We start from the raw sequence: 27,955 nt of genomic DNA on the forward strand, positions 1-27,955 counted from the left end.
AAGCCTTATTTTCGTCAACTTAGCCATGATTAAACCTTGCACACCTCATGCATGGGAAAAAAACAGAGAAGAATGAGCTCTAAAAAATCCAATGCAATCCTGGATTGCATTGGAGTGGATTTGTGCAGTTTGTTCACAGCTTTCAAACAAAAGAATCCGATTGGAAATCCGTTCAGGCATTCTTGAGATAATCGCCATTATGTTTTACATGTTATGTAAACAAACATGGCTGCCCTGTATGTTAGATGGGGTTGTATGGGGGTGGAACATGCAAAATCGCGATTGAAATCATGTTCACTAGATTTGATGGGGTCCAAAAAAAAAAAAAATCAAATTTTTTTTTTTCAAAAAAAAAAAACATTTTTTTTTTTTTTTTTAAGCCGAACTAGTTCGGGATCGGCACTCTGCGATACGCTAATAAAGCCGAACTAGTTCGGGATTGGCACTCAATGAGTTAAGTGTGCCTGCAGCTCGCTAAGTGTGTGCAACCTTGTGTAGTGGTTGGTGTTAGTGTAGCAGTATGGGCGTCGGTTCCCATTGCCCATCCTCCTCCCCCTTGTTAGCTGCCTGATTGAAACCAGTATTTAAGCAGCATGGTCTTCAGCTGTGAGTTAGATGGTTGTCTCCTCTCGCTGGTGGGGCACACTGAAGGTGCCCTCCAGCTCGCGCTGGCCTGATGGGCTCCAGCAGCTACACATTCATTTGCTCAGTAAAGGTACGTTCCCAGGTTTTGCTGTTCAAGTAAATACCCTTTGTACGTTGCATGGTGAACTTGAACTTGACTGTGACTGTTGTCTTTTTAGCCTTGATGCTACTGATGATACAAACGCTCTGTCAGGAGCTTTGGTTGTGAGGCGATCTAGTGCCACGCACATTAGGTAGGTGTACAGTCCTCCCTCTCCGCAGTATAGTTTTGTTTGGTGTCTTCACCAGACTAAACATGGTATTTGTATTATTCCAGTTACTAACGTCCTCCCGGGGGCCGCTGCGGAGACGGGACTCTGTGAGTGCCGCTCGCATTAAAGTGGTAGGTGTGCATCTCTCTGTTCCTGTTTCTGTGAACTTTATAGTGTAATTAGTAAACTAACCGGGCCGCTTGTTGCCTGTTTCAGGGCCAGGGCAGCTGCTGCTTTGCGGACCTTTTACGGTCACCAGCCATTAAAGAAAGCCAACGTCTGATACCATACCACTCTTCCTCCATTCATAAAGTTGCTGGCGGGCGGCACGAAGACACGCCGTTGTACGGCTCCTTACAGCCGTCCTACCCGGCGGTCCATAGCCCGGCTTTAAGGCCAGCTTTATGTTTGTTATTTTGCTTTATGGTTTATTGTGTTGGATTATTTAGTTTATTTTGTTTATTTGGTTCATTTACTGACAACTATCCGGCACTAGGCCAGTATATATATATAGACGGCAATATTTAGTTTCACTAGGAAACCAGTCCTATATTGAAACTACTGTGAATCATTCATTCTAACACCTGTCTCTTTCTATTACGCAGGCCACGGTGCTGGGGCCTTACGGTGGGACAGGGGCGGCCGCCCAGGGTTGTGGTAATCCCCCCGTTTGCTGTGTTTGATTTATATGATTTTGTTTATATTTAATTTGCTGTGATTTGTTGGAGAGCCACTGCCCTGGGGCGGTCGCCTTGTCCCTACTCCCCCTGCCTTATGCACCTGGCCCATAGATAGTCCAATAGTGTTTTATTGTTGATTCGCTTCATGTCACTGTTCCCATTTTAAACCATTACCAGCTCTATTGTTAAACTGACTATTAAAAGAAATATATGATCTGCTGACTGAAATAAGCTGCCTAATCTAAATAAAGAACGGTTTTGTACTTTTGTAGAACACGTTTCTGCCTGATTTACTGTAAAGCGAACCTGTGTGCTATATTGACTTTAAGGTGTTTAATAATAACTATTTCTGGTGGCGCAATTCCACCGGTGGCGTTGTCTGGCAATTAACTTAAATATACCACTATGCCACATTAGCATTAACATTTTCAGCATTAACATTAACATCAGCATTAGTATTTTTAACATTAGCATTTTTAGCATTAGCTTTAACATTTTAGCATTAGCATTAGCATTTTTTACATTAGCATTAGCATTTTTTACATTAGCGGTAACATTTTTTGCATTAGCTAGCATTTTAGCATTAGCATTTCTAACATTAGCATTTTTAGCATTAGCTAGCATTTGAATTTTTACCATTAGCATTTTTACCATTAAACTTTTTGCATTAGCTTATTAGCATTAGCATTTTTAACATTAGCATGTGTTAGCATTAGCATGGGTTAGCATTGGCATTTTTAGCATTAACATGTGTTAGCATTGGTTCAAGATCACTAAACCTTTCTTTCCTTTTTTTTACCATTTTGAAAAACATTTTTGAATATTTCAAATAGCTGATCTCACAACATGCCGATGTACAGGGTTCATCACCATGTCAGCTTGTGATGGACATTTTAATAAATATTTTATTTATGTCACGGACATACAAAATATCTGTCCAATAATTTTACAAAAGACTGTATCATATTTGGCTAAATGGTTGAAATTTCAGTTCCTTAGTTTATTTATTTTTCTCAGTTCTCTGTCTGCTGGAAATGTCTCGTCAAATGATGTGTGGTTTGTCCGCAAGTTCTCTTCCTTCACCATCTTGCTGATGAGACAAATACTTGACAGAGCTCCATCCAGTTCCATGTATGGTACACAAATACGTAAGGCTTCACTTCCTTCTAGCAGTCAAATGATTTGTGGTTGGTCAGAAAGAGTCTTTCCAAGTTCCCTTTCTTCACTATCGTGGCATAGTTTTTGCAATTCATTGACCCATCAACAAATATTGTTTTATTCTTTTGTATTTTGCCAAACTCATGTCTTGTCTTGTCTTGCATTGCATCCTCACCTGATGCAATCATGTAGCCAACACGACTTATTAATCATCCTGACACTTTACCAGTCCCCAAAATAATTCAAACAAATGCTTTATTATTATTATTATTATTATTGAATGTTTAGGATAGATTATGTACACATGATAACCAAAATACTAAATGTGCCACGGACTTGTCCATGTCCTGCCACAGAAACGTTTGTCCGTGTACAGACATGTTGATGACCCCTGCCGATGTAGATCGGCTATTTGAAGTATTTTAAAATGTTTTCCAAAATATAAAAAAAAAGGCAAAGAAGTTTATAGGGATAGGGGTACAGTCAGCTGGAGTAAGGCCACTGTGGCCTCAGGTCATGCCATTGGTTTGAGGGGCACAAGGCCAAACTGAGGGGCAACGACAGCCATGGCCTTCATGGCCTCCCTGAAATTCCTGCCCTGGCTGGTGCATTATTTATTTGTTTGTTTATTACGTTCATTTCTTATGTTCCTGTTGCTCCCCTTATTTTGGTCAATTGTGTTTTGTACTGTATTATTTTATTGTTTTATTTACTTGTCTATTAATATGTTCTTTTCCAGCCAATGGTAGGCTACACCTATAGTCTCTAAAATAACTGATCTAACAAGCTCACAATGCGTCACAGCGTGACGTGTTGTGAGCTTGTAGATCTGCTGTTTGCTGAATTTTACCCCCTGAAAATGAATGCTTTCGTTCAAGGGGTTAAAGGAGGCATCCAGACCAAAACACATACAGGGTTAAATCTGCCTTTTATCATACCCCCTCATACCTGCTTTAGTCGATTCATAGCTGCCCCTGTTGCTAGATTTCGGCTGCACCTGTTGCTAGATTTCGTGGGCCCTCTCATAACTAACACAGTGGATTGTCCTCAGGCAAGTGCGGTTATTTCTTTAGCTTCAAAGTTAGTATTTTTTTATTGGATTGTGTTTACACAACGTCCTGAGGCCAACCAAACCGCTGTTTTGACCTCACAGGCACCCTTACTTGTCAAACAGCTTCTGTTCTGCACCAGAGCAGAGAGAGGGAGCAGCACCTGGCTGCAGACACTAGGGTCCTGTTGATGTCCACGGGAGACAGGAACATCAACAAGTGGCAGGAAGTGACCTCACAGTGTCAAGTGACTTCATGCCGCTTGTGGAGGTCACGTGACGTCTCTGCCTTGCAGTCCAAGGCACTACAGTCCCTTTGAGCCGCATTGTCGCTATGTGTACATGTTATCTTTTATCTTTTAGACAACCCAACTCTACCCCCTAACCCTAAACAGAACCTCCATGGGGTAGAGCAAGAAAGAGGTGTGAGGTCACTTCCTGCCACTTGTTGATGTTCCTGTCTCCCGTGGACATCAACAGGACCCTAGTGTCTGCAGCCAGGTAGTCTTGGAGCGAGGAGAGCGGAGAGGAGAGACCAACCAAACAGCGGTTTTGTTGGTCTCAGAACGTTGTCTAAACACAATCCAATAGAAAAATACTAACTTTGAAGCTAAAGATATAACCGCACTCGAGGACAATCCACTGTGTTAGTTATGAGAGGGCCCACAAAATCTAGCAACAGGGGCAGCCGAAATCTAGCAACAGGGGCAGCTATGAAAAGAAATCGACTAAAGCAGGTATGAAGGTGTAAGATAAAAGGCAGATTTAACCCTATATGTGTTTTGGTCTGGATGCCTCCTTTAAACGCCAAGTAAACAAGTTATTTTCAGTCTGTTCTAAAGGAAACAATTATTATCCCCAGTGTTTCTTGTGACATACTGCCTCTTTCCCTAAACATAATTTGGTTTCCTGTGTCCTTGCATTCATGGGTCAGTAGATGGTGTTCTGGTCTCTGAATGAACCTGTGTTGCCATGTCTGCTTAAGCTAATAGTGTAGTTGCTTATTGGGCTTACTTTCTAATATATGTTAAACCAGTTCCCAAATATGTTCATATCAAGGACCCCAGATTAACATATTTGTCCACAGTCGTAGACCCCCATCTGAAAATATGTGGTGCCAGGGACCTCCACACAGATTTGTGTTGTTAAAATGTTTCAAAAATATATATATGTAAATAGCAAATATACAATGTGTCGCAATGTGACACATTGTGAGCTTGCTGATCTGCTATTTTCAAATGAATGCAAAGTAGCTTTTCATAGACCTGGCCACTTGTTTCTTTGGTAAAATCTGGCAACAGACAATTCCCTGTCACTCCCTTTCTTGGGAGGAAGTGAAAAGATGTTTTTGAAGCAGCACACAGAGAAAAACTCTCTAGCGCCCTCTGTAAAAGGCAATGGCACCCTCTGGGGCCAGGAATAAGGTGAATAGAGCATCGCAGTAGGCGTGGTTTACTGGTTCCACTAATTTTCCTGTTCATTTCCTCATAGACTTTCATGAAAATATTTATAATAATTATGTTAAGCCTAGAACCAAGCCATCCAGAATGACAGTGAAGAAAGAAAGAAACCTTTGTTTCTATGAAAAGAAAATTTAGAAAATCGCTAAACAAAGGGTATTTATTAAATGTAGTATATCAAATAATGAAATATAAAAATATGTTTTTATATAGGATCAAAGGTTTTATGGTTGTGATTCACTGGAATCCTGGATGTCTTGGTTCTAGGCTTACCATAATTGTTATATTTTTGTAAAAGTCTAAGGACACACTAACATGGTGATTTTTAGTGGAGCCCGGAAACCACTTCCACTGCGATGCTCTATAGAGACACACGGGCGCCTACAAATTCACGCCCACAAGTGAGACAGCGACCCCACTTCGGGTAAGGGACAACAGTGTTCTGCAGATGTCAATGCGATCCTTATGAGAGGCATTGTAAAATACCGTAATTTCACTGGTTGAATACTGAGGTTGTAGGGATTTTATTTGTGTTCTAAATAATGTGTCACAGTTGTTTGATATGTCAGTTTTTAAGTGATATAACTGTCATCACAATATACAACCCACAACAACTATAACATACTTCATCCGTGAGTCAAAAGTTCTAGCTTTGGAAATCTTAAATTTAAGTGGTCGCATGGTAAAAACGTCACAGACAAATCCCTTGATTTTTGAATACGCAGATACGCTTCTCTCATGTATATTAGGCTATTTATTTTGGGAAATCATCGCATCTTGCTTCTTCCATCTGGCGTCTTGCAAGACTTCTTGATTAATACTAACCTGGAGAATTCACTCTAGTAGTTGAAAATGTTGGGATCTTCAAAGTCGGCCCTCATAAACGCACAGCAGTAAAGACAGTGATGTCACTGAAAAGCGACAGGTTCTTTGTCTGCTGTCTTGTTCTGTTAACATTATGGGTAACCCATTCAAGTGTCAAATTAAATGTGACATTTATCTAGGAAACAAGAGGAAATGTTGGCAGAGTCAGTACATACATTTGGAAACATATTTGAATTTAAATCAATATTGTCTAAATTAATTTCATGTAGGATTATTTTAAAAGTAGGCTAACTGTGAAGGTTAAAAAACAAAGCTTCTTTGCTTTGTCTGGATTTGAATAAATCACGGTCCACATGTAATGTTTGATGATCACTATGATGACGATGATGATGAGTAGCCTATTTAAGTGGTAGAATGGTGACTGAAATGAAATGACTGCTTCCGATGTGTTTTGTACATGTGTTAGATAGTAGGCCTAACAGGACAATGTGATTGTGAAGTGGCTCGTGTCGTGTGTAATGATCATTCATACACCTACACCGTGGCAGGCCCGGTGCCAGAAGACAGTAGGCTATTTAAGCTTAATACGGTGACGGCAGATGACAACGCCAACCGGAAATGATCAGTGCTCGATAGATCAACCTGCCGCCGTAGCAGCCGGCTGTACTACGCCAGAAGGTCCCTTTCCACGTTGCGCCTACAACGCCTGCTGTATAGTCGCCTTTGTTTTCGACTATTTGCAACTCGGTATAACCGTTTTCACTGATACGTGGGGGAGTGGCAAGGTGGTCCATGTGAGCTGGCGACTCCCCTCTTGCCCCCCTGCACCGTGGTAGTTTTGTTCTTGTAGCAGGGCTCCACTGGGGCCATATGGAGCATTGTGTTGTGTTCTGTCAGCGTCCGCCTCAGGGAAGTGAGGCATTGTTCCCTTTAAATGTAAAAATAGCCTACTGCCATGCTGGGTTTGATCATGGCTGAGTCCAGGGGTGTCCCACCGAATTCTGGGCCCTGGGTACAAGGATTCACTGCAGGCCCCCCATGAATGTTCTTCATGGGGGGAGGGGGTTTAACCCATTTAGACTGGAAACGCATTATGGGAGAGTGTTTTCTGCTGGTATTTCAGTCAGAGTGTATCAAAGGGTGCGTTCGGAAATGCGCACTGGTTCTGGTTAGGGTTAGTTATAGGCATAGTTTTACTGAGGTTAGGGTTAGGGTTGGGTTTAGGCATAGTTTTACTGAGGTTAGGGTTGGGATTAGGGTTAGGTTTAGGCACTCACTACACTGAGCACACACCCGGTGCGCATTTCCAAGCGCAATGATACACTCGGACTGAAACACCAGCAGAAAACACTCTCCCAACGCATTATTTCGCATTACTTTGTGCTTTAACTATTGAAAAATAGCAGATATACAAGGCAAGCTGTCAAGCACTCGAAAGCTACGCCCGACACTATCACAGCGCGCCGCTATTGGCTTCATTCACCTGAATGGGAAATACGGCGGATTGTACACACATTTTACACATTAAATACTAATTCAGTGTTGGACCCAGAGCTTCGAAATCTCTTCCTGGTCTGTCGGCAGGGCATGGCATGCGTTGGAGGAAGGTGTAGTAGCCTACACGGCGAATGGAACAAAACCGCAGAGGAATATTTGGAGGAAAAAAAAGGAATGAGGAAGCCCCTGTCTGCTGGACCACAGATCGACGTTTTTTATATAAAAAAGCAGATTTAAATATGAATACCTGTACACTGTGTTGGCTAAAAGGCCATTGACCCATGACTACAACACCTTATTTGTTATGTAAAATAGCTACTGATAAAGTAGCCTAATGATGAATGAACAACGCAAAGTATTGTATTTCTGACATGCAGCAGGATGTGTGCAGGTGCGTCACAAGAGGGGGGTTACTAAGTTACTAAGGCCCAAGGTGGAAGGGCCTTAATTATTTTATACTTAAAGCTATACTATGTAACTTTTTTTATAAAACAAATCTTAAAATTGTCCTAACTGTTAAATCGCTAAAGTTTTAGAACCCCCACTCCGTGAATTTCAGCTCTGAAAGCCTTTTCTTTATATGTTTTCTACTGGGCAGTGACCGGGGCGGTCTTTCGCGGGAAAATTGCGTCATCACACTAACGGCCAATCACAGCGAGGGTTATACAATGCCGGCCAATCACAGCGCAGATTATACACTGCCGGGCTCTCTGGTGGGTTTAGGAAACACGCCTTCAGGAAGTACACTGCAGTGTTTACAGTCTAGCATGTAACTCCCCAACCGCTGCTCGTAGACAGACACGGGAGACCTCATTGAAAGCGTCTCGGCGAGGCGAGGCGGACGCGGTGGTCTGACGGCCCCGTCCGCGGCGAAAAAAAGAAAGAAAAAAGCAAACGCAACCGCGGTTTGCTATACTGCTACAGACCACCAGTTGAGCAACTTACACAGTATAGCTTTAAGCTATTGAAAAATAGCAGATATATAAACTCGAGAGTGCCGCGCTGCAAGCTTGTATATCTGCTATTTTTTAAATCACCAGATGAAGAACATTCATGTGGGCCCGCAGTGAATCCTTGTACCCAGGGCCCAGAATTTGGTGCGACGACACCCTTGGCTGTATTTGCGACTCTAAAACTTTTCGGAATCAAGACGTTTTAACGCCAGAGATCTCATTTATAAGCAATCGGCATGATAAGAAACATGTAGGCCTAGCCTACATTTGAAGCAGTTTATTCTGGTTGTTGTGAAATAAGAGAAATAGACAGAGTAGGATACTGCCTACCTCATTCGTCGCTATAGGCTGTTTAAAGTTTAAACACCATCATCACAGATCAAATAAATACATTAACACGCCGTTTAGGCGTCAAATTCACTGGTAGGTATATTTATTAGGTTGTTGTCTTTCTTACCTTATGTACACAACTGTCCAGTCCAGTGATAAGTTGCTTTATATCAGATGAAGTAGCCTATTCCTTGGTGCTTCTTGATATAAACACATACAATGTTTGTGTTGGTATACATGAGTAGCCTACACATATTTTCTCAGTTCATATGACTTGATGAAAGTAACTCAAATTCCGCCCAGGTCAATAACACTAATCATTATAATGGCATGAATCGATCTAAACAAATAAAGTCTGTGCTGATAATGATGATGGTAGTATGCTTATGGCTTATGTTAGGCAGGCCACTTAATAGATATATAGATAGATAGATATCTTTATTATCCCAAGGGGGATAATCAGTAGCTATTTAACATAACAAATAAGGTGTTGGTGTTATAGTCATGAGCCATTTTTAGCCAATACAGTGTATTCATATTTAAATCTTTCCGAGTCAGTGTAAAACGGCTCTGAAACCAGCAGAGAGCTTCTGTATTCTCTGCTGCTTTGTTTTAATAGGGCTACATATTTTTCTAATTTCATGCCAGGTCTTGTTGACGGATTTGGAAGAGATTTCGAGGCTCTGGGTCAGGCCCGGATTTATATGACATGAGGCCCCTGGGCACAGGGAAATAAAGAGGCCCTTGTGCGCGCGCAAAAATTCCACCTCCGGTCCACCTGACCACACCGTGACCTCACCTCCGGACCGGCCCATGCATAATGTGACTGTGTGCAGAGGCGTAATTTGACTAATATCTAGGGTGTTGCAAGGAATGAAGTGTATCCACCCGCCCGTAGGGCGGGTGCGAATTTTTTGGGGTTTTACCTGTTTTTGGGTGCTTTTTATATCAATTTCGGGTGTTTATTCCCCACACAACAGTCTAACAAGGAGCTGCAGATAGCTGTTACTATTTATTTAGCATGCAGCGAAACACACACACACACGGATACAGAATTGGAGTTTGCGTGCATGTGTGTAGCCTACGTGAGTGGAAAGTACCGGATACATAAGCCGTTTTCCAATCCGAAGGGTTCGCACTTTGAAGTGCGCATATGAAGGGCTATGACGTCACTGGGCCGTGCCATGTGTAGGGCTTGTCCTATGAAGTGCACTCCACAGTGCCTGTGGAATGGGACAGCACTACCAAGTCCATAGCCGAGAACTTCCGGTTGCAAAAATCATTCCTCCGCCATTTTTTCCTCCGTGGTGCTTTTAAACTACGTATTTTACCTTCTTAAACGTCCAAACTTATTTTTTTGTGAGGCGGAATTAACTTTTAAGACATTTTAGGATATTTTGAACTTTTTGGGGGGTCACCTAATAATTCACAGCTATTTTGACGTTCGAGGAGAATTGAGAACCAGCATCACTCGAACCGAGGCAGGCAGTGAGAGTCATGTCATCCGTCCAAGGCATTCGATCTTCGGCTTGGGATGAGCGTTGCATGTCCTGTTGCTTACCTGCTCTACAAGCTCACAACGCGGTGCAAAGCGACGCGTTGTGAGCTTGTAGATCTGCTGTTTTCACTAGTTTGAATCCAGGGCAAATTAATTTATTTTTTGGGTCACGTACAGGCTAAAAAGTTTGGGAAACACTGGCTATAGACCTATACATGATTGTGATATGATTTATTGTGGCTACAACTTTCAGACAACCCGTTTCAAATAGTTTTCTGTTGATTAGATATTAAAGAAACTTTGGTTTTGTCATAATTAAAGGTCTGAGGTCTGACAGTCACATAATTGTATGATGAGATTGTTCTGAAGCACAAGATCATGAAATCAAATAACAGTTTATTAACACGCTCTATTACAATTCACACTGTAACAACATGTATCTCATGATATTCATATTATGCATAATGTAAAAGCGGCTTCGGAATTAACATCATTTCAGGTCATTTATTGACAGAGAGAAATATGAAAAGCCCGACCTTCGTTTTAAACAAAATAAAATGATTCGTATATTCTGTGATATGTTTGTGGTTGAAAATGTGTTTGCCCTGCCTTTCTGTCACATCACCGTAATCTGATCATCATCATTAATAGCAGCAATTTTAAGCAATACAAGCCCCAAAATAAAAATGCAACATTTCATATCATGGTCAGGCATAATTCATAGTAAATCATAAAGCAAACATTCAAATGGCTTCAACGCATAATGTACCGGTAATTCTTTTTACGGAAATATGACAAAGATCTGAAGCTTTATTTAGTTATTATAGTGAAGACTGAATGCCGAGTTCTAACCCACAGATATTACACTAGGATAGGCCTATAATCAAATGTTCTGAAGTGTGTGAAGGTGAGAGAATAAAACATTTCCACTAAATGTCATTTGAGTTCTGAGCCTCTGTTTTGTATATTACAGAGCAGTGGAGAATAAAGCAAAAATAATTGTTCCCCCATCGTTAACGTTTATTTATTTATAGCCTATGCGAATTTAGGACTAAATCACACATTATGTCAATAGCTATTATTGTTTCACGTAGCCTATTCATAACATCTGTAATTAAGGGAAATACTCTATTCCCGATTTGATGTTGCCATAGCCTAGTAGGCCTACTCTCTATCCATTTCTATTTACAGTTCATTCTGATGTTTGATTATATTCTGAATTGGTTCCTCGTTTATTAGTGGACACGTTCACACGTTGTTATAGGCTATAGACCTATATTATTTTAAACAACACTCAAATACCAAACCTGATGCTCGAAGTTCTTTGCCACGGGAACTCAGTGGTAGTTAGATTGTTTATTTAATTGGAAATAACATAACGCACATATACAATACACTGGACAATCTGAATTAATAACGGTATGCTCAGTAGAATATGCAATGAATGGTATATGAGTTCGTCATGTTACTTGAAAACATTGAAAACAAAACATTCAACCAAGCATTATACAGAGGCGGTTTCTTTCATATCTATTCATATTAAGAAAACAATTTGATGGATTGCCTGTTAATTAAGCCACAACAACAAATCTGTCAGTCATGTTCCACCACCAATTCCAAGGGAGGGGAGCAGAGCCGTGGAGCCGAGAACAAGTTGCCTTCAGAGGGATTCGATGCGTAGAGCTGCCCGCCCCGAGACGAGACACTGCGGTTCTCGGAACCTTCCGACAACGCCGATCATATTTTTAAATAGGCTCTGTCATGATTAATTATGAAGTTTATACAACTAAATACTATACCTAAAACACCTTACAATTAAACTCTGTGGCACCAAACAAGAAGTTAGAGAGCTGGATGAAAGTGGATAAAAAAGAAGTTATGCGATGGACAGCAGACACTGTTGTTTTTGTTTTGATCCGGGTTGAATCGTGGAGGCGCGTTGCATTGTGGAGTAGTGCACATTCCAAGGGTAGGTTACCCTAGGTTAACGCAGTCTACTAAATGGGACAGCACTAGGCGCGGCCCAGTGACGTCATAGCCCTTCATATGCGCACTTCAAAGTGCGAACCCTTCGGATTGGAAAACGGCTATAGAGTGGGCGGGCTTTAGACTGCACTAAGTTTTCAGAGCAGCTATATGCAGTGCGGCCAGCAGAGCAGAAGCTCTCAATAATAAAACAAAATGTACTGTAACTAAACACAAATATCACTTTATTTGGATTGCAATACTTTAAAATGTCATCATTAAATTAACTCATTCAGGGTCTTTTCAAAATGGCTTCCAAGTTCCACACCGCCTCCCTCTCCATAGACTTCCATGTAATTCATAGTGCACGGATCATGCACGCCCATGCCTAGATCATGCACCACGTGTGTGCACACTGTTCACAGCCTTCAAACCCAAAAATCCGAATGGAAATCCGTTCAGGCATTCATGAGCTAGCAGCCATTATGTTTTCTTGAAATGTAAACAAACATGGCTGCCATGTTTGAAAGATGGGGTTGGTATGGGGGTTAGACATGGAATTTCGCGATTGCGATCATGCCTACTAAATTTTTGGGGGTCCAGAAAGAAATTTGAAAAAAAAAAAAAAAATCTTTTCTTTTTTGAGGCCCCCCTCCCCTGAGGCCCCCGGGCGCGTGCCCACCGGCCCACCCTAGCCCAATGGTAAGTCCGGCCCTGCGAGACACACACACACACACACACACACACACACACACACACACACACACACACACACACACACACACACACACACACACATGAATATTAAACCTCCACAGAAGAATGCAAAGTGCCCTGGCTTTTTTTTAAGAGTGCAGGAGGATGAAGTGAGCTGAAAGACAAGCAGCTCAACTTGTGGTTTCCTTACAGATCATTTCTACTTCCACTTCCAACTCTGACCACAACCTAGAAAAGATGCTAAGGTATACTGTACATGTATGAAAGCAGTGCCGGGTCTCGACCCGACCCGACGCGCGGTTTTCCCAAACCGGCGCGAAACGTTCGGAATCTCCTTATGCGGGGTTGATTGTTGACATCAGGCTGTTTCTGAGGAAATCGGCGAAAGCTCTGACTCATTGTGACATCACTTCATAAAAGGCTCTGACATCACGTACGCCACATGAGTCAACAAAAAATCTCTGTGAGTGTGTATGTATGTAGGTAATCCACGTATCTCGAGAACCGTTCGTCCCACGGGCACGCGCGTTCTCCATATGGGCATAAAATGAATGCCCCCATATGAGAACCGTTCGTCCCACGGGCACGCGCGTTCCGTCCCACGGGCACGCGCGTTCTCCATATATGGGCATAAAATGAATGCCCCCATATATGGGCATAAAATGGATAAAGGGACACAGACAGACAGATTCAGAGATCTCCGAGAACCGTTCGTCCCACGGGCACGCGCGTTCCGTCCCACGGGCACGCGCGTTCTCCATATATGGGCATAAAATGAATGCCCCCATATATGGCCACGGCACGGAGTGCAGTGCCGGGTCTCGACCCGACCCGACGCGCGGTTTTCCCAAACCGGCGCGAAACGTTCGGAATCTCCTTATGCGGGGTTGATTGTTGACATCAGGCTGTTTCTGAGGAAATCGGCGAAAGCTCTGACTCATTGTGACATCACTTCATAAAAGGCTCTGACATCACGTACGCCACATGAGTCAACAAAAAATCTCTGTGAGTGTGTATGTATGTAGGTAATCCACGTATCTCGAGAACCGTTCGTCCCACGGGCACGCGCGTTCTCCATATGGGCATAAAATGAATGCCCCCATATGAGAACCGTTCGTCCCACGGGCACGCGCGTTCCGTCCCACGGGCACGCGCGTTCTCCATATATGGGCATAAAATGAATGCCCCCATATATGGGCATAAAATGGATAAAGGGACACAGACAGACAGATTCAGAGATCTCCGAGAACCGTTCGTCCCACGGGCACGCGCGTTCCGTCCCACGGGCACGCGCGTTCTCCATATATGGGCATAAAATGAATGCCCCCATATATGGGCATAAAATGGATAAAGGGACACAGACAGACAGATTCAGAGATCTCCATATATGGGCGTGAAATGGACGCAAATAGACAGATATCTCCATATATGGGCATATATGGGCAGACGTACGCCACATGAGTCAACAAAAAATCTCTGTGAGTGTGTATGTATGTAGGTAATCCGCGTATCTCGAGAACCGTTCGTCCCACGGGCACGCGCGTTCTCCATATATGGGCATAAAATGAATGCCCCCATATGAGAACCGTTCGTCCCACGGGCACGCGCGTTCTCCATATATGGGCATAAAATGAATGCCCCCATATATGGGCATAAAATGGATAAAGGGACACAGACAGACAGATTCAGAGATCTCATACGGCATAAAGGGACACAGACAGACACACAGACAGACGGATACAGAGATCTCCATAAATGGGCATAAAATGGACGCAAATGGCATATATGGGCATAAAATTTACGCAGAATCACAAAGATCTCCATATACGGGCATAAAGGGACACAGACAGACAGATTCAGAGATCTCCATATATGGGCGTGAAATGGACGCAAATAGACAGATATCTCCATATATGGGCATATATGGGCATAAAATGGACCCAGAACTATATCTGCAGTGATCTCCATATATGGACATAAAATGGACGCTGACAGACAGACAGATAACAGATATCTCCATATATGGGCATAAATGGACACAGGCAAACAGATGGTCAAAACGGGTCCTATGACAACAGGTATAATGGGGTTTGCATTAAAGGGCGGGGCATTCATTCCCTATTTACGTTGTTCCGAGTTGGCCAGGTCGCCGACTAGACGCTGGGCCGCCCGAAGGGCGGCCCAGCTTCTAGTCTATCTATAAATGCGACAAATCTCTGTCTGTCTGTCTGTTTGTTTGTTTGTAATCCACGTATCTCGAGAACCGTTCATCCCACCGGCTTCAGATTCGGCACGCGCGTTCCCCGCCGCCGCGCGGAGTGCAGTGCAGGGCCTCGACCCGACCCGACTCGCGGTTTTCCGAAACCGGCGCAAAACGTTCGGAATCTCCTTATGCGGAGCTGATTGTTGACATCAGGCTGTTCCGGAGGAAATCGGCGCAAGCGCTGACTCATTGTGACATCACTTCATAAAAGGCTGTGACATCACGTACGCCACATGAGTCAACAAAAAATCTCTGTGAATGTGTATGTATGTATGTGAATCTCGAGAACCGTTCTTCCCACCGGCACACGCTTTCTCCAGATATAGGCATAAAATGAATCCCCGAATGCGGAGCTGATGTCTGACATCAGAGTTTTCCGCAACCGGTACTGTGTGTGCAGAGATCTCCATATATGGGCATAAGGGGACAAAGGCAAACAGATGGTCAAAACGGGTCCTATATGACAACAGGTATATTGGGGTTTGCATTAAAGGGTGGGGACAAAGGCTAACAGATGGTCAAAACGGGTCCTATGACAACAGGTATATTGGGGTTTGCATTAAAGGATGGGGCATTCATGGGGTCCGCTCCAAAAAAGAAAATAAAAGAGACAAAAACAAACATAAGACAAGCGACAAAGCGTGGGACTGGGAGGATGACTTGAATGATGCAGATTTAAGCAGGCTGTGTATTCTGCTTAAAGAAGAAACAAACAAAAAGCGACAGAGATCTCATATATGGGCATAAAATGGACGCAGATAAACAGATATCTCCATATACGGGCATAAAGGGACACAGACGGACAGATACAGAGATCTCCATATATGGGCATAAAATGGACACAAATAGACAGATATCTCCATATATGGGCATATGGGCATAAAATGGACCCAGAACTATATCTGCAGTGATCTCCATATATGGACATAAAATGGACGCCGACAGACAGACAGATACAGATATCTCCATATATGGGCATAAATGGACACAGGCAAACAGATGGTCAAAACGGGTTCTATGACAACAGGTATAATGGGGTTTGCATTAAAGGGCGGGGGATTCATTCCCTATTTACATCGTTCCCGAGTTGGCCAGGTCGCCGACTAGACGCTGGGCCGCCCGAAGCTTCTAGTTCTCTTAATGGGCCTCAAAGTGGGGTCCGGGGACCACCCGGGGGCCTTGAGGGGGTTCAACGGAGCCCCAGCAAAATCAGTGTAACCACTCTAACTCTATTTTATACTTTGGATGTTTTAAAAATAGCCAATCTACAAGCTCACAACAACACATCACACAATGTTAGACGCTGTGAGCTTGTAGATTTGCTATTTTCACACTTTGCGTGTAAATAAAAAGTAATTTTGGTCTATCACAAACAAATAGGTGTCCTGGGACAAAAGAGCAGACCAAGAACCGAGCAAAGGTGAAGTCAAGTATTGAGTTTTAAGTCGTTAAATGTCTGAAAAAACACATACAAAAATGATAAAAAAAATATATCATCTGAAAAATGGTCTGTCTCATGATGTGAACATGCACAGGTAGGCTACATCATTATCAGACTTATAAATCTCAGCTTGTTTAATCCATTCATGATCTGTTGATTAATTAAACATTTTTATTTGTTGTGTACATTTACATATGAATCTGTCATTCATAATGTTCACAGGAACAGCCAGAGATGACATCCTGCTATCGTGTGGGAATCCTGTGGTGTTGAAAACGAAAGCATTTCTCATTGTTCTTCTACCAGCAGACAGAGCAGAACGTTGGACCATTTTTCCTCTGAAGTTTGTTCTGTGAAATCCATTCTGATTTATGTCAACACCCCTGCTAATGCAGAGCAGCTGTTACAAGACATCTGTGGCAGGTAAGCATAAGTAATGCCTCTTCATTCACTTTAAAGATGTTTACTTACATTTATCTTACTGCCAGTGAAGGGCGAGGCTGAAAAAAGTTTTGAAACAAAATGTCTGTCTCTCATGTTCTTGGAGGAAAGAATGATAGTTATAGACGGATTTATTGTTTACACATTCGAGACTGCACACGCAGGTGACTGTTTCATGTAATCAGTTCCCATCAGATCCCCAAAGCTGTTGTTTTGGGGATCTTTGGTTTCATGTTCATTCAACCTCCTCTGGTGTGTTGGCTGGTGAGACGCTGCTAGCAGACATACTGTATAGGCTATACTTCACCCTGCAATGGTATTCCGTGCAGAGAACAGCTGACATACAAGCTCACAACAGCGTCACAGATGTGAGTGTTATGAGCTTGGAGGTCTACTATTTTCTGATGTTCTCGGCTGGATGGAGCATAAATTAGGCTTGATGGGATCCAGCTGTATATAGTGGGGGAGCCAATCGAGCAGATTCTGTTGGTCGTAATATTGGAATGTTAATTTTTGGAGACATGTATATCTTGATTCTTGGGGTTCTCAGAATGTCAAAAAAACATGTCTCCAATTTTTCTTTTTGGGTTTAGCTTGTGTAATTAGCATAATTAGCCAATTAATTGCCAAAAACAGTAAATGGCAATAACTTTGCTTCTAGGTAACTTATAAAGGTGATTTAAGAGTCTAAGTCCATGTTTGTGAGGTCCAGAAATTCATCTCTTACCATTGTGAAGTCATACAACATTTCCTAATTAGCATAATTAGCATAAATAATGCAAAAACGAGGCGAAAATAAGCAAATTGCTGCATTTCTTTAGTTTTAGTCAACTTTGAAAGCTTCTCACAAACTCTAAGATGTATGTTTACAAGTCATCAATTATCATCATCCTAAAATAAATCATGCAACCCTTTGTCTGTGTAATAATTATGTAATAATCAAACCGAAACCAGAAATAGCTATATTTCTTTGCTTTAAGTTAATTAATAAAGATAATCTTAACTAGGATATCTAACCTTTCCTTATTAGCTTAATTTGCATATATATTGTAACGACCCTGCAAGAGATCGGGCCGTAACTCGCCATGCCAAGCGAGCTGCTTGCCTTGTCTGCTGAGTGGGGGGCTGGGGTTCGCTTCCCGGTTTGGGAGCGAACTGCCTCACTCAGTCTGCAAAACGTTACATTAGTGTCAGACGGGCGGGCCCGTGGAGCATGCCTTTGCGTGAGGGACGTGAGGGACTCGGCCGTGGGCAGTGAAGTGATATAAAATAAAGAACAATACGAGAAATGGTCACAGAATTATCTGATTGTTTATTCTCAGAAAGTTCTGTAAACACATTTAAATAGAAGGGTCTCCATCTTCGTCGTTGTCATCATCAATCCCCAACAGATGTGCCTTGCTTACATTACAACACACCTATTCATCTGCCCCACATGCACATCTCAGAGCAGTTAAAATGTTGAGATCGACAAGAACAATGTGACTTGCACTGGGATTTTTCGCAGACACATTTGATCAGTTGGGTAATGGTGGCTGGAGCTGGGGGATCATGTGTTGTGACTAGCACCAGTTGATCTCCATCCATATTCAGTTGCTGGTGGTATCTGTGGGTTATGTACGTGGTCCTGACTCCTCATACCATACCATTGCCTGGTAACGGGCACGGGCAATGGCTTGATGTAATGCTCCTTGTGTAGGTTGCAGCTTCTCGGCTTAATTGTTTCTTTGTGAATAACCTCCACCTGAGCTCACCAACATCCACAAGATTTGTACCGGGCTCGTACAGCTGGTAAACAAATGCTTCAATCTTGTTTTCTGCGTCAGAACTGAGCTTTTTTGTAGTACCTAGAGTAGCAAATGCAAATGGGAAAGCCATAATGGATCAAGAGATGTTCCCAGTGGGCTGACCACTTCATAGCCACACTGGACAGGAAGACCAAAGAACATAGTGAGACCCATGTAGTATTTGACCGCCATGACATTGCATCTTCACTGGGGGAGGCCACATGTAAGAGATGCCAGGGTGGCAAGCCCCCTACCACTTATCATGTGGAAGACAACACACTGATAGGGAAGGAGTCAGAAAAACTGTCAGGTATCCACACCAAAGATGAGCTGACTGTCTATCTGGCTAAGAAAGCCCTCCAACACTTCCAGGGGAAACCCAACATTTTCATAATCACGTCAAGGCAACATGTCCACTCAAACTCTATCAATGTAAAACATCTCCACAGCTCACAGGAAGAGGCTGACACAAGGATAATCCTGCACAGCCTGCTGTGTGTGGGTTACCATCAGCTGTACAAGGACCCCCATTTCATCACCGGTGTGGGGAACAAAAAACGTATCATCTCACTGGAGCCAGTAGTGCACTGGGTAAAACAAGGACTTCAGCCTTACCAGGGTTACATGCTATTTCTGGAGCTGACCAGCCAGGCCATTTTGCTGGCAAGGGAAAGTTAACCTGTTGGCAAGCCCTACACCCGTGTCCTGTGGAGGTGGTATCTGCATTTGCTACTCTAGGTACTGCAAACAAGCTCAGTTCTGACACAGAAAAAAAGATTGAAGCATTGTTTCCAGCTACAAATACAATCCCGGTACAAATCTTGTGGATGTTGGTGAGCTCAGGTGGAGGTTATTCACAAAGAAACAATTAGAAGCAGATAAGCTGCAACCTACACAAGGAGCATTACATCAAGCCATTGCCCGTGCCCATTACCAGGCATTTGTATGGTATGAGGAGTCAGGACCACATACACCCACAGATACCACCAGCAACTGAATATGGATGGGAGGCTGAGGGAAATCAACTGGTGCTAGTCACAACACATGATCCCCCAGCTCGAGCCACCATTACCCAACTGAAATCCCAGTGCATGTCACATTGTTCTTGTCGATCTCAAACGTGTAACTGCTCTCAGATATGCATGTGTGGGGCAGATGAATAGGTGTGTTGTAATGTAAGCAAGGCACATCTGTTGGGGATTGATGATGATGACAACAAAGATGGAGACCCTTCTATTTAAATGTGTTTACAAAACTTTCTGTAAATATTAGAACAATCAATCAATCGGTGACCATTTCTCATATTGTTCTTTATTTTATATGAGGGATATACAGTATATATAGGCCTATATATATTGTAACGTTTTGCAGACTGAGTGAGGCAGTTCGCTCCCAAACCAGGAAGCGAACCCCAGCCCCCCACTCAGCAGACAAGGCAAGCAACCCGCAACGCCAAGATGGCGAGTTACGGCCCGATCTCTTGCAGGGTCGTTACACTACCCCCTCCTCATGCTTCACTGCCCACGGCCGAGTCCCTCACGTCCCTCACGCAAAGGCACGCTCCACGTGCCTGCCCGTCTGACTAATGTAGCGTTTTGCAGACTGAGTGAGGCGGTTCGCTCCCAAACCGGGAAGCGAACCCCAGCCCCCCACTCAGCAGACAAGGCAAGCAGCTCGCTTGGCATGGCGAGTTACGGCCCGATCTCTTGCAGGGTCGTTATAATAAATATGCAAATTACGCTAATAATGAAAGGTTAGATATCCTAGTTATGGAAAGAGAATATTTTCTAGACATGCAAACAGACTTACACTGTCTGTAAGATCATCTTTATTAATTAACTTAAAGCAAAGAAATATAGCTATTTCTCGTTTGGGTGTGATTATTACATAATTATTACACAGACAAAGGGTTACATGATTTATTTATAGGATGATGATAATTGATGACTTGTAAAAAAATACATCTTAGAGTTTGTGAGAAGCTTTCAAAGTTGACTAAAATGCAGCAATTTACTTATTTTCACCCGTTTTTGAATAATGTATGCTAATTATGATAATTAGGAAAGGTTGTATGACTTCACAATGGTAACAGATGAATTTCTGGACCTCACAAACATGGACTTAGACTCTTAGATCACCTTTATAAGTTACCTAGAAGCAAAGTTATTGCCATTTCCTGTTTTGGGCAATAAATTGGCTAATTATGCTAATTACACATGCTAAACCCCAAAATAAAAATTGGAGACATGTTTTTTTGGCATTCTGAGAACCTCAAGAATCAAGATATACATGTCTCCAAAAATTAACATTCCAAAATTACGGAAATTGATAGGCTCCTCTACTAATAGCAACAGTCAGCAGCTCTGGTGCTGTGATCATGAGCAGCGCACCCTCCGTTCTGATGACAGTGACTGCAGGAGTGGTTTTGAGAACATCTGCTTTGAATCACTAGTATTTTTTACAAACAACAGAAACCAAGGATTTTATTTCAATCCAAAGCATTCTTCCTCCACACTGGGAGAAAAACAGTATCGGAAAGTTTAATGGGATGCATTTTTACACATGAGGCTGGTAACCCCTTTTACAATGCAACTTGAGCGGTCTTTTTTTTTTTTTTTTTTGCCTCTGACTTGTGCGCTTGTACTGGTTCTTATCAGTGTGATGTTTTCTGTAAATGTGTCTGTAGAGAGAAAAAAATCAAACCTCGGTTTTGAAAAAAAGGAATGAGGAAGCCCCTGTCTGCTGGACCACAGATCGACGTTTTTTATATAAAAAAGCAGATTTAAATATGAATACCTGTACACTGTGTTGGCTAAAAGGCCATTGACCCATGACTACAACACCTTATTTGTTATGTAAAATAGCTACTGATAAAGTAGCCTAATGATGAATGAACAACGCAAAGTATTGTATTTCTGACATGCAGCAGGATGTGTGCAGGTGCGTCACAAGAGGGGGGTTACTAAGTTACTAAGGCCCAAGGTGGAAGGGCCTTAATTATTTTATACTTAAAGCTATACTATGTAACTTTTTTTATAAAACAAATCTTAAAATTGTCCTAACTGTTACATCGCTAAAGTTTTAGAACCCTCACTCCGTGAATTTCAGCTCTGAAAGCCTTTTCTTTATATGTTTTCTACTGGGCAGTGACCGGGGCGGTCTTTCGCGGGAAAATTGTGTCATCACACTAACGGCCAATCACAGCGAGGGTTATACAATGCCGGCCAATCACAGCGCAGATTATACACTGCCGGGCTCTCTGGTGGGTTTAGGAAACACGCCTTCAGGAAGTACACTGCAGTGTTTACACTGGAGGAGTCTAGCATGTAACTCCCCAACCGCTGCTCGTAGACAGACACGGGAGACCTCATTGAAAGCGTCTCGGCGAGGCGAGGCGGACGCGGTGGTCTGACGGCCCCGTCCGCGGCGAAAAAAAGAAAGAAAAAAGCAAACGCAACCGCGGTTTGCTATACTGCTACAGACCACCAGTTGAGCAACTTACACAGTATAGCTTTAAGCTATTGAAAAATAGCAGATATATAAACTCGAGAGTGCCGCGCTGCAAGCTTGTATATCTGCTATTTTTTAAATCGCCAGATGAAGAACATTCATGTGGGCCCGCAGTGAATCCTTGTACCCAGGGCCCAGAATTTGGTGCGACGACACCCTTGGCTATATTTGCGACTCTAAAACTTTTCGGAATCAAGACGTTTTAACGCCAGAGATCTCATTTATAAGCAATCGGCATGATAAGAAACATGTAGGCCTAGCCTACATTTGAAGCAGTTTATTCTGGTTGTTGTGAAATAAGAGAAATAGACAGAGTAGGATACTGCCTACCTCATTCGTCGCTATAGGCTGTTTAAAGTTTAAACACCATCATCACAGATCAAATAAATACATTAACACGCCGTTTAGGCGTCAAATTCACTGGTAGGTATATTTATTAGGTTGTTGTCTTTCTTACCTTATGTACACAACTGTCCAGTCCAGTGATAAGTTGCTTTATATCAGATGAAGTAGCCTATTCCTTGGTGCTTCTTGATATAAACACATACAATGTTTGTGTTGGTATAAATGAGTAGCCTACACATATTTTCTCAGTTCATATGACTTGATGAAAGTAACTCATATTCTGCCCAGGTCAATAACACTAATCATTATAATGGCATGAATCGATCTAAACAAATAAAGTCTGTGCTGATAATGATGATGGTAGTATGCTTATGGCTTATGTTAGGCAGGCCACTTAATAGATATATAGATAGATAGATATCTTTATTATCCCAAGGGGGATAATCAGTAGCTATTTAACATAACAAATAAGGTGTTGGTGTTATAGTCATGAGCCATTTTTAGCCAATACAGTGTATTCATATTTAAATCTTTCCGAGTCAGTGTAAAACGGCTCTGAAACCAGCAGAGAGCTTCTGTATTCTCTGCTGCTTTGTTTTAATAGGGCTACATATTTTTCTAATTTCATGCCAGGTCTTGTTGACGGATTTGGAAGAGATTTCGAGGCTCTGGGTCAGGCCTGGATTTATATGACATGAGGCCCCTGGGCAAGGGGAAATAAAGAGGCCCTTGTGCGCGCGCAAAAATTCCACCTCCGGTCCACCTGACCACACCGTGACCTCACCTCCGGACCGGCCCATGCATAATGTGACTGTGTGCAGAGGCGTAATTTGACTAATATCTAGGGTGTTGCAAGGAATGAAGTGTATCCACCCGCCCGTAGGGCCGGTGCGAATTTTTTGGGGTTTTACCTGTTTTTGGGTGCTTTTTATATCAATTTCGGGTGTTTATTCCCCACACAACAGTCTAACAAGGAGCTGCAGATAGCTGTTACTATTTATTTAGCATGCAGCGAAACACACACACACACAGATACAGAATTGGAGTTTGCGTGCATGTGTGTAGCCTACGTGTGTGGAAAGTACCGGATACATAGAGTGGGCGGGCTTTAGACTGCACTAAGTTTTCAGAGCAGCTATATGCAGTGCGGCCAGCAGAGCAGAAGCTCTCAATAATAAAACAAAATGTACTGTAACTAAACACAAATATCACTTTATTTGGATTGCAATACTTTAAAATGTCATCATTAAATTAACTCATTCAGGGTCTTTTCAAAATGGCTTCCAAGTTCCACACCGCCTCCCTCTCCATAGACTTCCATGTAATTCATAGTGCACGGATCATGCACGCCCATGCCTAGATCATGCACCACGTGTGTGCACACTGTTCACAGCCTTCAAACCAAAAAATCCAAATGGAAATCCGTTCAGGCATTCATGAGCTAGCAGCCATTATGTTTTCTTGAAATGTAAACAAACATGGCTGCCATGTTTGAAAGATGGGGTTGGTATGGGGGTTAGACATGGAATTTCGCGATTGCGATCATGCCTACTACATTTTTGGGGGTCCAGAAAGAAATTTGAAAAAAAAAAAAAAAAAATTCTTTTTTGAGGCCCCCCTCCCCTGAGGCCCCCGGGCGCGTGCCCACCGGCCCACCCTAGCCCAATGGTAAGTCCGGCCCTGCGAGACACACACACACACACACACACACACACACACACACACACACACACACACACACACACACACACACACACACACACACATGAATATTAAACCTCCACAGAAGAATGCAAAGTGCCCTGGCTTTTTTTTAACACCTTCTAAGCCAAGGGGAGCCCCTTAATGTTAAAACCGTACTATATCGCACATCCCCCCAGGGACTCTCAGCCACGTCGCACATTCCCGGACTTTGTCTTTAAAACCGGAATAAAAGCTTTTGATCCGAAAATCGGCGATCGTCTAACCTTCCCTAGTCACCACTCGTGCACTGATGGCTCATGCAGACCGTGCATGAAGCAGAGGTGACGTCAGCGCCTCTCCTTCTCCAAGGCACCTTCCACCCATCCGTTTACTGTCTACACACTCGAGCTCCTCCTGCAGCCATGCTTGGGGCTATGCTAGCGAAACTTTTCAGGTCTGTTCTTCAGTCACACATGGACTATTTGCGGGGACATTTACGTGAAAGGATCGCGCACGCGAAACGCACGGGGACATCGACGATCGGCCAAAACCCCCATTCTATCCCAACGGAGATCGAGAAAATCATGGTGAGTTACTGGCCTGGGGGAAAAAAAAAAAGAAAAAACAGCGGCGCTGTTCAAGATGGAGGGGCTGCGGGGTCATGTTTATAAACATAATATTATGTCTCAGATCACAATACAATAATAGAAATTTCACGGCTAATCTACCAACCCCCATTCTATTTCGGACTGCAACGTGTTAAGAGTGCAGGAGGATGAAGTGAGCTGAAAGACAAGCAGCTCAACTTGTGGTTTCCTTACAGATCATTTCTACTTCCACTTCCAACTCTGACCACAACCTAGAAAAGATGCTAGGGTATACTGTACATGTATGAAAGAATATATTCTCTTAATGGGCCTCAAAGTGGGGTCCGGGGACCACCCGGGGGCCTTGAGGGGGTTCAACGGAGCCCCAGCAAAATCAGTGTAACCACTCTAACTCTATTTTATACTTTGGATGTTTTAAAAATAGCCAATCTACAAGCTCACAACAACACATCACACAATGTTAGACGCTGTGAGCTTGTAGATTTGCTATTTTCACACTTTGCGTGTAAATAAAAAGTAATTTTGGTCTATCACAAACAAATAGGTGTCCTGGGACAAAAGAGCAGACCAAGAACCGAGCAAAGGTGAAGTCAAGTATTGAGTTTTAAGTCGTTAAATGTCTGAAAAAAACACATACAAAAATGATAAAAAAATATATCATCTGAAAAATGGTCTGTCTCATGATGTGAACATGCACAGGTAGGCTACATCATTATCAGACTTATAAATCTCAGCTTTTTTAATCCATTCATGATCTGTTGATTAATTAAACGTTTTTATTTGTTGTGTACATTTACATATGAATCTGTCATTCATAATGTTCACAGGAACAGCCAGAGATGACATCCTGCTATCGTGTGGGAATCCTGTGGTGTTGAAAACGAAAGCATTTCTCATTGTTCTTCTACCAGCAGACAGAGCAGAACGTTGGACCATTTTTCCTCTGAAGTTTGTTCTGTGAAATCCATTCTGATTTATGTCAACACCCCTGCTAATGCAGAGCAGCTGTTACAAGACATCTGTGGCAGGTAAGCATAAGTAATGCCTCTTCAGGTGACTGTTTCATGTAATCAGTTCCCATCAGATCCCCAAAGCTGTTGTTTTGGGGATCTCTGGTTTCATGTTCATTCAACCTCCTCTGGTGTGTTGGCTGGTGAGACGCTGCTAGCAGACATACTGTATAGGCTATACTTCACCCTGCAATGGTATTCCGTGCAGAGAACAGCTGACATACAAGCTCACAACAGCGTCACAGATGTGAGTGTTATGAGCTTGGAGGTCTACTATTTTCTGATGTTCTCGGCCGGATGGAGCATAAATTAGGCTTGATGGGATCCAGCTGTATAGCAACAGTCAGCAGCTCTGGTGCTGTGATCATGAGCAGCGCACCCTCCGTTCTGATGACAGTGACTGCAGGAGTGGTTTTGAGAACATCTGCTTTGAATCACTAGTATTTTTTACAAACAACAGAAACCAAGGATTTTATTTCAATCCAAAGCATTCTTCCTCCACACTGGGAAAAAAACAGTATCGGAAAGTTTAATGGGATGCATTTTTACACATGAGGCTGGTAACCCCTTTTACATTGCAACTTGAGCGGTCTTTTTTTTTTTTTTTTTGCCTCTGACTTGTGCGCTTGTACTGGTTCTTATCAGTGTGATGTTTTCTGTAAATGTGTCTGTAGAGAGAAAAAAATCAAACCTCGGTTTGAAGTGGAGCGGTGAGCAGCTATACCCTGTGTGTGTGTGTGTGTGTGTGTGTGTGTGTGTGTGTGTGTGTGTGTGTGTGTGTGTGTGTGTGTCTCTAGTCTGCACAACAGTGCCCTTCTCGATCTGTTCCTGTCTGTCAGTACAGTACAGTACTGACCTTACTGTTTTATTTTATTTTATTTTTATTTTTTTTTGAAAAAGAAAAGGTTTTTTTTTTCGGACTTCAAAGCAGTAACGTGGAGGGAAAGGTGGGGGCGGAGCTCCCGGTACTGGTGAATTGTTCGCTTAAAAATTACATATGGGTGGGTGACGTGACGTAACGTTTTCGCTGTCCTCGGTGTCAAACATGTATAAATAAAAAATATATTTGTCAAAAACCTTCTGAATATTGTGCAGGACATTAAGCTTTATGTGAACTTACTCAAGATTAAAACATTTCATTCCTCATTTCTTCAGAATTTTCAACCAAACATGGCAAAACTCATATGGTGTGACTGTCCTGACCTTGTTTCTCAAAGTGGGAACTTGAATAAAACTAAGAAAAATAATTGCTAAAAATCATTTGAAAATGAATTTAGGCTAAAGAAATGTCTATTTGTGAGCCTATATCTTTTCAAAGTCAAAGCATAATGTTTTCAGTCATTTCTGATCAAAAACATTTTGTCCCCCAAACCAAAATCATTTGGTGTGACACTAGTTTGGACAAATTAAACAGGCAATTATTTGGACACCTATTGGCTAGAGAGGTCCTTCTTCTGTAAGGCTATTCAGCACTCCCAGCACAACTGCAAGACAGGTGTCTGAGGTGAGTTAAGATTTTAACATTTTCATGAAATGCCATCTTGTTGAAACTTTGACAAACTCACCACTTTGGATGTCTGTTGGTGTGACACCCTTTCATTAAAAAAAGCTTAAGTTATTTGAAGTTTTGGTCATATTTCCATGTAGATCTAGGTTGCTTTGATATAGCTAGCATGCTGTTAGCATGCTAATGTGTACATAGTAGCCTCAAGGTAAACCTAAATGCAGAAAACGTAATATGGTGTGACACTTAATCATAATGGTGTGACATGTCTGCTTGTCACGCCATATGACTTGATTGTCACACCATATGATTTATACTGTATTTAACTACAGATAT

General features: G+C 42.5%; 1 protein-coding gene across 1 annotated transcript in view; it reads left to right on the forward strand.

Moving 5' to 3' along the window:
* Window positions 1–615: 615 nt before the first annotated feature.
* The window catches only part of LOC308280199 (protein NLRC3-like), a gene marked incomplete at both ends in the record, with an annotated part of 86,268 nt that continues 58,928 nt past the window's right edge, over window positions 616–27,955 (forward strand). Inside the window, 3 exons of the mRNA XM_080720462.1 lie at window positions 616–715; window positions 1,210–1,271; window positions 1,502–1,553. Of these exons, the coding sequence (XP_080576588.1) occupies window positions 616–715; window positions 1,210–1,271; window positions 1,502–1,553 (214 nt within the window). The remainder of the gene's footprint in view (window positions 716–1,209; window positions 1,272–1,501; window positions 1,554–27,955) is intronic.

This window comes from Nannobrachium achirus (genome assembly GCF_963921795.1).
Source record: "Nannobrachium achirus genome assembly, chromosome: 24".
NCBI lineage: Eukaryota > Metazoa > Chordata > Actinopteri > Myctophiformes > Myctophidae > Nannobrachium > Nannobrachium achirus.